A 12,948-nucleotide genomic window follows, 5' to 3' on the forward strand; every position below is an offset into this window, starting at 1 on the left:
TATAATGCATATTTCTTTTGGTAACTAAACATCTTTGAAGAGAGACTAAGATACCTTTTTATTAAACTAAATTCTGCTGTTTATAAAATCACTGTGTGAAATTATAATGTATTCACATTGTTACAAGAAGCTCCAGAAGCAGGGCGGACAAAGCCTGAGCAAACACTCAAACACCAGCCTGGAATTTTCTAACAGAACACTGCTGCCACTTGAAGACAGTGTAATAATAACGTAAGACATTAGGGAGAAAACCCCAGAAATTCCACCAGGGCTACCCCGAAGAATCCAGACATCTTCACTAGCACAAAATACAACCTTCCTACACAGCCCCCACCCCTTCACAGCTCATATTGACTCTGAGTTTTAGGTGCGTACAACTGCGTGGGGAAACAGGGTCTCACAAAGAACACTAGCTGCAATGAAGTTCTGAAAATGTAGTGTTTTTAGCTTCTGTTGTTGGTGCCAAGTGAGTCCATCCACACTATATGTCACAAGGAGAACATGATCAGTCTTTTCAAGAAAAAGATCTTTGAGCAAACGATTTAGACAGTATCACTCCTCTCCTCTTGTGTGCCTGGTTCATTTTAGGCACATGAAATTAAGCTGTGTTACTCCCATCTTTCCTTTTTACCACTGTTTCTGTCACTTCCTTTCTTCATTAAAGTCTGGGTCAGTTTTCTTCTCTCTGCCAAATCCCGCCACTATCCTGCTGCAAATGCAACACTGTGGATCACCCATCCAAAACAAGCTATTGTCTTAGAATCAAGATTTCCTCATCTTTAATGATCTCCTTTACCCCACTTCAGGGACCCATGAGACGTTACTGCAACCACACCCTAGACCTTACTACCACCCAGAAATCATAAATTCAGATATCTCACTCTCTGGCCAACACTCTTATTCAGTGGCATTCCTACCCTTGTTCTGGGAAACCACCAGTACCTCTGGTTCCTTAGGTCCTTCACTTCTAACCACTGCTCTTGTATCTTCACTACCCCTTTTAGCAAGCACAGTTTGCCAATATTCTTAATTTCCTTGCCTCATTCCTATGGATAACTGATTTTAACTCCCACCGCACCTAGGCTAAACGAAAAAATCATGATCTGGAAGAATGATACCTTTATTAAGCTCAGCAGAATGCTCGAAACCTGCAAAAATCTAGGCACAGGGTATAAGGATTTGTATGGTAGAAGACAAAAGTAAAAAGTAAATGAAAGAACTTAATTTATTTAAAGAGAACTGTTAAGAGTTGGTGGTCTCCTTCATATAAGGGAGAGAATTCCATTGTGGACATACTGAAGTCAGGGTACTCAATGGAGTAAGCACACGGAGATACCCAGCAGATTGGAAGGTGCCAGTATGAAGAGGTCTGGACCAGAGAAAGACTGCTTTATAGCGATCCTGCCACATCATTTTATATTTACTAACCCATAACAGAGAAAGCTAATTAATCCCTACATTTAGCTTTCAATTATAAAAGCTTTGTTTACCAAAGCTGTAAATAGGAGGTAGTCCTTGCACATAGGAGGTAGTCTAGTTTTTTAAAAAGCATTAAATGAATAAACAGTTACCCTCTTTTTATGATTAACTATGTAGTTCCACAACTATTAACTGGGGAAGAATGTCTCAGGTGACCTTCCCCTTCTGCTATAGATGATAATGAACAATCAAATCTATATAGTCTTGGCCTATGCTCATCTCATTCTGAACCCAAATGTTTTCAAATTATGTCTGTTGTAAGAACACGTACACTTAAGACTAAAGTACTTACTCGATAACCTTCAAGGTCTCTCATTTGAATCTGCAACAGAGAGAGATCTCTCAAAATTTGTAGATTATCTTTATCTAATTTGAGGGCATTTCGATAGCACTTAATAGCTTCATCATACTTCTTATCAGAACGTTGCAAGAGTCCATAAACATGCCAACCTACTAAGTTAAGGAAATAGAGACATTCACAGATACTAAAATATGCTATGCTACATATCTAATATAAAGCTTACCTTAACGAAGTGGTAAGTTGTCTTGGATTTTACTTCAGAATAATCTGGGGTCAGAGGGAGGGGGACAGTGAGCAGGTGGTAAGAGATCAAACCAGATTAGTCCTGACTGACAACTGTTAAATTATTAAAGTTGGGTGATGGGGGTTCATTAGTCTATGCTCTCCACTTACACGTGTTTGGAATTCTCCATTGTATTTATGTAACCTTAGAAAATTCTTGGTAAAAATTCCTCACGTTTCCTACCTCTTGCCCCCTTAGTTCCTCACCCCAGCACCTCAATACTTACTGATGCTTCATTACTATACACACAAAAGCTGCCAACTATCTTTTAAATCTAGTTTATAGTCAATCAATTCTCAAACAACACGTAACCATCAGTTAATTCAATAGTGACACAACTACAAAATTTTATTTACTATAAATTAAAGTCTGAGCATATCTTAGAGCCAAAAAAAACTATCATACTTACATGCCCTTTCTCTTCATTCTGGGGTAGGCACTGAGATAAAGAAATAAGTATTTAGTATTTTGAGAGAACCCTAAGCTAAATACATGAAAACACTACTTAGACTACTGATGTTCAATACTGGCCAATACCTAGATGAATAAAATATTAAGATCCAAGGGCAACATGTGAAAAGATTGTGAATAAGCACACAGATTAGCCAAACAAAAATGAAAGTCAGTTTCGATGACACATCCTTAAAAAGTACTTTTGGGTTGGGGCGCCTGGGTGGCTCAGTCGGTTAAGCGGCCGACTTCGGCTCAGGTCATGATCTCGCGGTCCGTAAGTTCGAGCCCCGCGTCGTGCTCTGTGCGGGCTCTGTGCTGACAGCTCAGAGCCTCGAGCCTGTTTCGGATTCTGTGTCTCCCTCCCTCTGACCCTCCCCCCGCTCATGCTCTGTCTTTCTCTGTCTCAAAAATAAATAAACGTTAAAAAAAAATAAAAAAATAAAAAAGTACTTTTTGGGAGCGCCTGGGTGGCTCTGTCGGTTAAGCGTCGGACCTCGGCTCGGGTCACGATCTCGCGGTCCGTGAGTTTGAGCCCTGAGTCGGGCTCTGGGCTGATGGCTCAGAGCCTGGAGCCTGCTTCCCATTCTGTGTCTCCCTCTCTCTCTCTGCCCGCCCCCATTCATTCTCTCTCTGTGTCTCAAAAATAAATAAACATTAAAAAAAATAAAAATAAAGGGGTGCCTGGGTGGCTCAGTCGGTTGAGAGGCCGACTTCACCTCAGGTCATGACCTCACAGTCCGTGAGTTCGAGCCCCGCATCGGGCTCTGGGCTGACAGCTCAGAGCCTGGAGCCTGTTTCAGATTCTGTGTCTCCCTCTCTCTGACCCTCCCCTGTTCATGCTCTGTCTCTCTCTGTCCCAAAAATAAATAAATGTTAAAAAAAAAATTTTTAAATAAAAATAAAAAAGCTTTAAAAAAAAAATACTTTTGTCTGTTCACATACTGAGATATCAGCCAATGAAAAATACAGTAAGTATCCAGTGAAGTTACCAGCTTTGTCCCTGTGCAACAGAAACCAAACTGAAGAACCAATATCATACTCAATACTAAATAAACTCTGTTTTAAAACAGGGTGTTTCTGAATTTTTCTTCTGAAATGTCTAAAACAAAGTTTAAAGAACACAAATTTTACTATACAAGTCAGTTAGAATGACAGGTTTATGGATATGTAAGACAAAAATGGGTTTCAAGTCACGTATCAGTTCCTTTTCTCTCACACTAAGCACAACTGAAGTGAATACCTACTGTACAGGGATTCTCTTTCAACCAGCTGTAATAAACAAGGGATAGGGACTAGAAGAAACTAATATTACAAAATGTTGATGATTATTGAAGCTGAGTAACGTACACAGAGTTCATTTAATTCTTTCTTCTATGCAAAACTTCCCATAGTAAAGGTCTATTTTTCCTGAATTAGAAAACCCCACTAAATGGAAAGTAAATGAAATAATAAAGTTCAATTATTGCAAAAGGATACAGACATGGCTCTTGACATCATTACGAAGTCCTTTACGAACAAATTCATACGCTTCTTCTTTTTTTCCTAAGCAGTTCAATGTTAATCCCTTCATAGCCAAAGTCTCTGAAAAATATTTTTAACCTCTATTTACGCACAAAGAATTCATATTCTCTTAGCACTATTTTATTTTGTTTAGCTCTTAGTACTATTTTAATATGATATCTGCCAATGCTTACATTATTTGTCTTTTTAATCACATAGTTAGAAACTTCTCTCCAGAGAGCCAAAGCATAAGAGACTCTTAAAAACTGAGAACAAACTGAGGGTTGATGGGGGGTGGGTGATGGGCACTGAGGAGGGCACCTTTTGGGATGAGCACTGGGTGTTGTATGGAAACCAATTTGACAATAAATTTCATATATTGAATAAATAAATAAACAAACAAACAAATAAATAAATAAAAAGAAACTTCTCTCCAATACAAAAAGTAAAACTACATTTAAGTATTTACTGAAGCTTAGCCTGAATCCTTTTCTGAAATCCCTTAGGCTACGACTGAGGACTAGGGACTGAAATCCCTTAGGCTAGGACTCCTACAATGCTTTCTGCCTTTTAGAAGACTGTACAAAGGGGGTTGAGATTATTCTGCTGAGAAAAGGTAACACCGAGTCCTGTTGAGTTAACTCTACTACAGTGGCTCCACAGCTTTCATCCAAGAGCACTTCTATCCACCATCTGATTTACACCCCACAAAAACAATCTTCCTTAGCAAAGAGATGTATGCAATGTAAAAATAAGCCTATTCAGTATTGGAACACACTTTATTTTTGGCCACAAGTTTATTCCAACTAATTCTAGTTGGAATATCAGTTTGCATTTCAAGAGTATAAGACTGGTGGAGTAGCAACCCAAGAATATATTTAAGGCAGCTAATGAAAGATGGCTTATAATGAAATGATTCCCTGAATAAATCCATAAGCAGGGAATGAGACAAGAACAATGGTTTTCAAATGATCTCTGTGGACTCTGGTTTTCAGAACACAGTGATTCAGCAGTCAGACCCCTACAAACATCCTCATTTATCTATCATTTTATACACATTTATCTGTTTTTTCCACCTGCTGCACTTTGGATAAGGGTTCCATGGAGAAAAAAACTTGAAAACAAGCTTTACATTTTTAAAATTCTATGAAATGAAGACTTCTTTCCATTTCCTTCAAAGAATGTTTTCAATGTTATTCGAAAGCTGAGCAGAGTTAGCCTATTTTCTCAAGAAGATGGTCTCAAGAGTTACCCTCGTCTAATATTCAGAGACCCCAATTAGCTGTGCTCTGCTGTAGGACCATAACTTGCATGTCTCACCTGATCCATCCTTTAAATAAACACTGGTCACCAGTGAAAAAGGATGAGACAAGCAAATACAGACCTATTAACACCCTGCTAACAACTCAAGACAAACAATTTAATGGTAAATCAATAGTATCTAATTTAAGTATTTATATAGAAAGGTCAGCATATATATAAAAAAGACATCTACCAAAGAATAAAATACATCTGACTATTTTTATACTACTTCTGTATTGCAGATATGATCCTCATTTCAGACAAGAAATCAAAGTATAAATTTAAGTCCTATTCAAAGTAATAGATGAAATGACATCTATAAAAGTACTGTTATATACTCCAATTATTCCCCAACAGATCAACCAGTCACTTATCTGAAAGTAAAGACTGTGCATACACCTAAGCATAATAAATGGAAAGTGACCTAGAATAAGATTGATAAAACACATAACCAAAAATGTTTATATACTCTAATAGAGAGCTACAAGGCATGGAATCTGGAAGTATTCTTCTTTCACTGTTAGGAATCCTATCTGTCTGATTTTGGAATTACAGTTCCCCAAAGCAGTCTCTCACAGATGAGGCAATACCTCCATGTTCAGCAAATTTTGGATTTGAAAGAATCATCTTGCAAAACTTGAGGCCATTTTTGTACTGCTTCTGTTCGTAACATTTCTGTAAAGAAATATGAACAAGAATTAATTAATAAAATGAACAGAGAGCAACTTTTCGTTGCATTATATAAATTCTAAATTTAAGATCCAAAAGTAGGTTTAAAATATATACAATGGGAAGGTTTTATACCAATTTAAATCACTTATAGCATGAAGTATATTTCATAAACTACTCCTTGCCAAGTTGTGCTAGTATGAGTATTTTCACTTTTATAGAAGAAAAGGAAAAAAAATACTTAATAAATAGGGAATTTAGGGGCATCTGGGTGGCTCAGTTGGCTAAGCGTCTGACTCTTGATTTCGGCTCACGTCATGATCTCGCAGTTCATGGGTTCGAGCCCCGTGTAGGGCTCTCTGCTGTCAGTGCAGTCTGTTTCAGATCTTCTGTCTCCTCTCTCTCTCCCCCTCCATCACTTGCTCTCTCTTTCTCTCTCTCTCTCTCAAAAATAAATAAACATTTAAAAAAATACAAATAAAAATAGGGAATTTAAGGGGCGCCTGGGTGGCACAGTCGGTTAAGCATCTGACTTCAGCTCAGGTCATGATCTCACAGTCTGTGAGTTCGAGCCCCACATCGGGCTCTGTGCTGACAGCTCAGAGCCTGGAGCCTGCTTCAGATTCTGTGTCTCCCTCTCTCTCTGCCCCTCCCCTGCTCATGCTCTGTCTCTCTCTGTTCCAAAAATAAATAAAAACATTGAAAAAAAATGAAACCAAGGCATGCATACACACACACACACACACACACACACACACACAACTACTGTATGTCCATACAAAACCTATTATATCTCATATGTATTCCTTAAGGTAGGTGTCATTACCTCCTCCCTACAGACATAGAAACTGAAATGTAAGAGTTCATAAAATTTGTTTATAAGTGGCTCAGTGTACTTGCAAACTCTGGTCTGACTCCAAAGACCATGATCTTTCCATCACTAGTCTAATACATGTGTGAGCAACACCTAAGTGCCACCAGCCAGGCTCAGTAACCAGCGACTGTCCACCACAGCCACTGATCACATGAACATCTCATCATCTTCCAAATGAGACAGGCATGTCTCATTTAAACTGCCATGCATGCTCTTTCCAGCACTCAACATGCCAAGTTTATGCCCACTTCAGGGCCTCTGCACGTGTTCCTTCTACACGTGAAATGTTCTTCCCCAGAGCTTCCTTACTAGTGGAATCTCACATGTCACCTGCCTGACCACTCTAACACTGCCAGTCTCCCACCCCCCCCCACACACAAAACATACACTCTCTATCATGTTACTCCATTTTCTACACCACACTATCATTCCCTGAAATTGTTATTTGATTACTTATTTAGTGTCTGTCTTCTTCACCATGCTGTATAACCTCCATGAGAACAGAGATCTTGTCTATTTTAAACGCTGCATCCTCAGAGTCTACACAAATTAGAACTGCTCAATAAATACAGTATACTAAAAAATATAAATACGAGGCACTTGGGTGGGTCAGTCAATTAAGTGTTCAACTTTGGCTCAGGTCATGATCTCACGGTTCTTGAGTTCAAGCCCTACATAGGGCTCTCTGCTGTCAGCACGGAGCTGGCTTCTGATCCCCTGTCCCCCTCCCTCCCTGCCGTTCCCCAACTCATTCTCTCTCTCTCTCTTTCTCTTTCTCTCTCTCAAAAATAAATAAACATTGTTTTAAAAATTTAAAATAAAATAAAATACATACATATAGTCTATAAGGTTCAAAGCAAAACAGTACCAGGAAGGAAGGAGGAAGTGGTTAATCTATGCAGCAGGGGTGGGATGTGGAGAGAATTAGAAAAGTGTTCACAGAAAATGTTTAAATTGAGACTTCTTGGGGCACCTGAGTGGCTCAGTCAGTTAAGTATTGACTCTTGACTTCAACTCAGGTCAAGATCTCACAGTTGGTGAGTTCAAGCCCTGCAACTCTTGATTTCAGCTCAGGTCATGATCTTGCAGTTTGTGAATTCAAGCCCTGTGTCAGGTTCTGCACTGCTTAGGATTCTCTCTCTCTCTCTCTCTCTCTCCCTCTCTCTCTCTCTCTCTCTCCCTCTCTCTCTCTCTCCCTGCCCCCCCAACTCTCTTTCCCAAAATAAATAAATAAAATTTAAAAAATAATAATAAATTGAGGCTTCTTGATCATCTCTAGGGAAGGAAACTTAGTTGGAAGACAAAGATGGGAGACAAATCTGAATTTTGAACCATCTGAATATATCCCCTATTCCAAAAATATTTAAAATAAAATAAAAATAATCTGAGTTTGACTTTAGGAGTTCATCTGACAAATGACAAGAGAAACACAAGCAAAAGGAACCACTAGGGAACAGGAAAAAAAGAAATATTACGGGTTTTTTCTGACTTAACAAGTGATCTGGAAATACTAATACTTGTATTACCAATAACAACAATAATAATAGTTAATACTTATGGGAAGCATTTAAAAGTGTCAGGTACCATTCACTTAATCCTTATTTAAATCCCAGGAACACCTATGAGGTTATCTCTCCATTTCAGATGGCAAGAGTGAGGCACATGGTTACTGAATTTACAGAGCTAGTAAGTGTCAGAGCCATAATTCAAACCAGGTAGTCTGGGGGCACCTGGGTGGCTCAGTCGGTTAAGCATCGAACTTTGGATGACTTACTACTTCAGGTCATGATCTCCCGGTTCATAAATTAGAGCTCCACATCAGGTTCTCTGCTTGGGAGCACAGATCCTGCTTCAGCTCCTCTGCCCGCCCGCCCCACCTCTCCCTCTCTGGTTCTCTCTCTCTCTCTCTCTCTCTCTCTCTCTCTCTCTCTAAATAAGCTCTAAAAAAACAAACAAAAAACCAGGTAGTCTGTCTCTAGTATCTAAATACACAGGTTAAAGAAAAGCATTAAGTTTGGTAAGGAATGTATACTCAGTACAAAAGATAGATTCTGGTTTCAACTTTGCTACTAACCAGACAGAGAACCTTAGACATTTAGTCACTTACCATTCCTGGGTTTGTTTCATTCGTAAAAGAATGCATGGAGTAGCTCCAAAATTCAACAACACATAACGCCAATAGCCAGTTTGGGGAATAAGACAGGCATGTACAAGCCATGCAGAACATGTAATCAGCTAGCTGGTAAATTTGTACAGATGTGTTCAAGTACATTCATAATTAATTTTTAAAAATTTACTGGCAAAGCACTTTGGTCCACCAACCAAACTTGAAAAATAATTTTGTGACTGTTCATGGAGTTGATATAGCAAAATGATACCCACATTTATTGCAACTGTGAAATGATAAAATCATTCACTTTTGCAGCACCTTCCTAAATTCATGTAACCTTATAGTAAATATTACAGACCCAGATAAGAACATGTTTAGCATTTCCCAATTTATTTAGGAATAAAGTTAATTCAGCAGCTATAACTTTTTGTAACTAGAGTATAATAAATCATATAATTGTTTTTTTATAATCTATTGATAACACGATGGAACTAGAAAATATCCATATAGAGTGAAAATAAGTGTTGTCATCTTTTAGGTATAATGCCAAATGTCCTTAAATCCAATTAACAACTTATAGATGAACCTGAATGGGTCAAAAAGTTCACTTCTCCAAAATCCATCCTGTGATAAGGGTATGGAAATAAATGAAAACTAAACTAACAAAAAATATATACAAGGCCCAAGGAAGCAATCTGCCAAAATACTGTAATTAGAATTTTTTGTTTTTACACTTGTCTCTCACTGTTTGCTCAACACTAAGTACCACGTAAAATTAAGACTTAAAATATTAATCCCATCTATTATGTATCTTTTTAACATTTTGAAGAAGCATGAAGATTCTATTGGCTTGAAACAGAACAGCTAATATGAGTTCTTACCTTCTAACCTACCTTGATAATGCTTAAAACTATTCTAAAGGTAGGATTTTATTTATAGTAAAGGTAAGCAACAACTTACCATGTAAGTCATGTAAGTAACACAAGCTCTAAGTAATAAATTCACTCTTAAAATCTAAACGCTCATTTTCAGATGAAATGATACACTAGAAAAGACACTATTTACAATATCAGTTTAAAATCTACAGTCTCCAGCGCACAATGAGAAAGGCAAAGGCATGTTGCCTCTCCTCCCTGGAAGAATGGCCCTGGGAAACAACTGAAGGCACCAAGGACACTGGCACAGAACCCACGGAAAGCTCTCCCGTCTGGGCAGCAGTCATCTCTTTCCGGGTCCTATTCAGGTTTCTGCTTGGAAACAAAGTAAAGGCTCCCCTCAAGTGTGAAATCGGCCAGTCGGCGCGACTTAGCCAATGCAGGGCCTGAATAAGTTAAAAGAGACCAAAGAGCTGTGTTCGACTTTTGACTTTGAAATGCAGTTCAAGTCACTTGGTCTCTTCCAAAGGGGGTAAGTACGGCACATCAAAAACAAAAACTCTTTCTAAAAGGGAGGCTTGGCCTCCTAGGATTTAATTTTCCCGTAACCAGTATAAGTCGGAGCCCCACTGCACCAGAGGATCGCCCCCTCTTTAGCAGGTATCAGCGTGCACTGTGCAATAGGTTAAGCACGAATCAGTGAACGAACACACCTGGCCAAGGGGAAAAGAAACAAACGGGAGGATAGGTAGGGCTGAGGTCGTGAGTTTGGCCGCAGAGCGCCGCAGAGGCCAAGGGGGCCACTCCCGGCCGACGCGTCCCGGCCCAAAGGTACTGCGGAGCGCGGCGGGGGTGCAGCGAGAGACGCAGCGAGACGAAGCGCGCGGGGGCAGGGGGAGGCCGGCCGAGGCGGGGAGTCAGGTCGAGAAGGTTCGGAGGTAAACAAAGAACGGAGCCGGGGCCGAGCCCAGCTCGCGTTGGCGACGCCGCCTCCAGACCGATCGCCGCGCCTGGCCGGGTCGGAAGCGCGGCCTCGGCCACTCACCAAGATGCGCTTGAAAAGGTTGCTCTCCTTGGGCGGCAGCTGCACGTTCGGCATCGCGGCCGGCGGGGAGACCGGGTGCCCGGGCGCTCCGTTCGGCAGGGGTGGGCACCGGGGCGGACCAATGCTAGGAGTCGGGCAGCAGGCGATGGGTCACTTCATGGCCTGGAGTAGGGACTGGGCAGGCCGGGCAGGCCGTTGGGCAGGGCTGGCAATGGAAAGGGAACGCGATCTGGGCTGGACAACCTCGACTCCGGCTCTACGGACTGGTGAGCGGCGGTGGCTCCCGCGCGCGGCAAGATGGCAGCTGGGGCCCGTCCCCTAGAGCCGGGCGGCGTGCGCCTGCGCGGGGCGCTCCGCAGGCCAGAAGCGGCGGGGGCGTCCGGGCGGCGGGGACCGTAGTGTGCGGAGTGTTAGGTTGCCTCTGTCACCGGCACCTTGGACGCTTAACCGACTGAGCCTCCCAGGCGCCCCAAGTGATGTTTATCTTTTATGAAACTTTCCTGTGGGCCTCGTACAGCCTGACTCATTACAAATCGTAAGTTACTGATTGTACTGTGCTCTGATTGCTAGGCTTGTGGCCCAAGAGAATGTTTGTTATACCGCACTCACTTTTGGACTTCTCTGCACTCAGGAACTTTACACAGTGCTGGGCTCAAAGTAAAGTCTTGTAGGACGAACTTGTTTTGCGTCCTTTCCCCTTTACTTAGACTTTGAGAGAAGGCTTCTCTTTTCAGTGCAGACCAAAGACGTGTTTACAACTCATGTGAAGTCATTGGGTGGGCCTGGAAATGGACTAATGTGAAAGCATGTTTGAAGTGTCAGTAAACAATTACTGCCCCCAGTTTAGAACACCTAACGTTGTCAGTGAAAAACCTTCTCGTCAGAAGGTTCCCCTTCATACAAGCCATATAATAATGACAGAAACAGGATTCAAACCCAGGATCTTCAACTCTGGGGCACTATCATATGTAAACAGTAGCACAGTGATAGAAACGTGTGAGTCTAGAAAGATACGGATATGCATCGATGACAAGCATAACCATGCGTACGATGTAGGTTTAATATTATGGAATATGTAAATATTAGATGCATGAATTTATGTACACATGTTCTGAATCTTAACTTGTGCATATTTGTGTGACTACAGAGTGACTGATGCATACTTGCATTTAACAGGCTGTAATCAAAGCTGGCTTGAGGCTTATTTAATTTTCCCTCTAGCCTGAGTTGGTTGGAGATGGGAGAAGTTATCACAGGAGTCTTTTGAAAGTTTTTTTTTTCTTTTCTTTTTTTCTTTCTTTATTTTGAGAGAGAGAAGCCTGGGAAGGGCAGAGAGAGAGGGAGAGGAAGAATCCCAAGCAGGCTCGGCCAGCACAGAGCCCGACATGGGGTCTGATCTCATGAACTGTGAGATCCTGACCTGAGCCAAAATCAAGAGTTTGTCACTTAACTGAATGAACCACCCAGGTGCCCCAGGAGTCTATCAAAATAGGGTAGGAGGGGGCTTGTCTGCCTCAGTCAGTAGACTATGCAACTATTGATCTCAGGGTTGTGAGTTCCAGCCCCATGTTGGGTGTAACGATTACTTAAAAATATACATATTTTAATAAAATAAAATAAAATAAAATAAAATAAAATAAAATAAGGAAGGGACTTATTAAAAGGGGGAAGGTCCATAAGGGCCTATGTGTTCTAGACAGACCCTAGGCTTCTCTGCAGCTTCCCACCCACTGCCAACCTCTCCCCTTCCCACAGCCTCCCCAGCATCTCCCAGCAGTGCAAAGGAAACCTTTAATCCCAAACACTGAGAAGTGGTAGTTATTAATACTCATATTTAATATTTTCCTCATCTGCCTTTCATACACCATGACATGCAATGCACGCATAGTGTGGTTGTCTACACTAGGATGGGAGTGAAGGCAAAGACGAAAATGCCAATAGTGTTGCTGGTAGTTGTCATCGTAAGCCTTGGAGTGTGTGAAGGATGTAACGCGTGCACAAGTCAGAAAGCCTGGATTAGCCAGTGACTGTAATTTTTTTTTAATGTTTATTTATTT

General features: G+C 41.0%; 2 protein-coding genes across 20 annotated transcripts in view; one reads left to right on the forward strand and one right to left on the reverse strand.

Annotated features, from left to right (window-relative positions):
- The window catches only part of NAA16 (N-alpha-acetyltransferase 16, NatA auxiliary subunit), a 64,153-nt gene extending 52,923 nt beyond the window's left edge, over window positions 1–11,230 (reverse strand). For 3 of the 15 annotated variants that reach the window (XM_019827345.3, XM_019827320.3, XM_019827309.3), the window contains exons 1-4: window positions 10,892–11,228; window positions 5,909–5,993; window positions 3,993–4,097; window positions 1,772–1,929 (exon numbers count right to left, since the gene is read on the reverse strand). In XM_019827345.3, coding sequence (XP_019682904.1) covers window positions 1,772–1,929; window positions 3,993–4,097; window positions 5,909–5,993; window positions 10,892–10,945 — 402 coding nt within the window. In that variant the 5' untranslated portion in view covers window positions 10,946–11,228. The other 12 variants (XM_019827333.3, XM_019827313.3, XM_011289968.4 and 9 more) reach the window with 10 other exon arrangements.
- MTRF1 (mitochondrial translation release factor 1) overlaps window positions 10,601–12,948 on the forward strand; it is a 70,970-nt gene continuing 68,622 nt past the window's right edge. For 2 of the 5 annotated variants that reach the window (XM_045053635.1, XM_045053642.1), the window contains exon 1: window positions 11,279–11,426. The gene's annotated coding sequence lies outside the window, so the exon portion shown is untranslated. Of the gene's footprint in view, window positions 10,678–10,763; window positions 10,910–11,278; window positions 11,427–12,948 lie in introns of those variants that run through there. The other 3 variants (XM_045053639.1, XM_045053638.1, XM_045053645.1) reach the window with 3 other exon arrangements.

The sequence above is a fragment of the Felis catus genome, chromosome A1, assembly GCF_018350175.1.
Source record: "Felis catus isolate Fca126 chromosome A1, F.catus_Fca126_mat1.0, whole genome shotgun sequence".
NCBI classification, from domain to species: Eukaryota; Metazoa; Chordata; class Mammalia; order Carnivora; family Felidae; genus Felis; species Felis catus.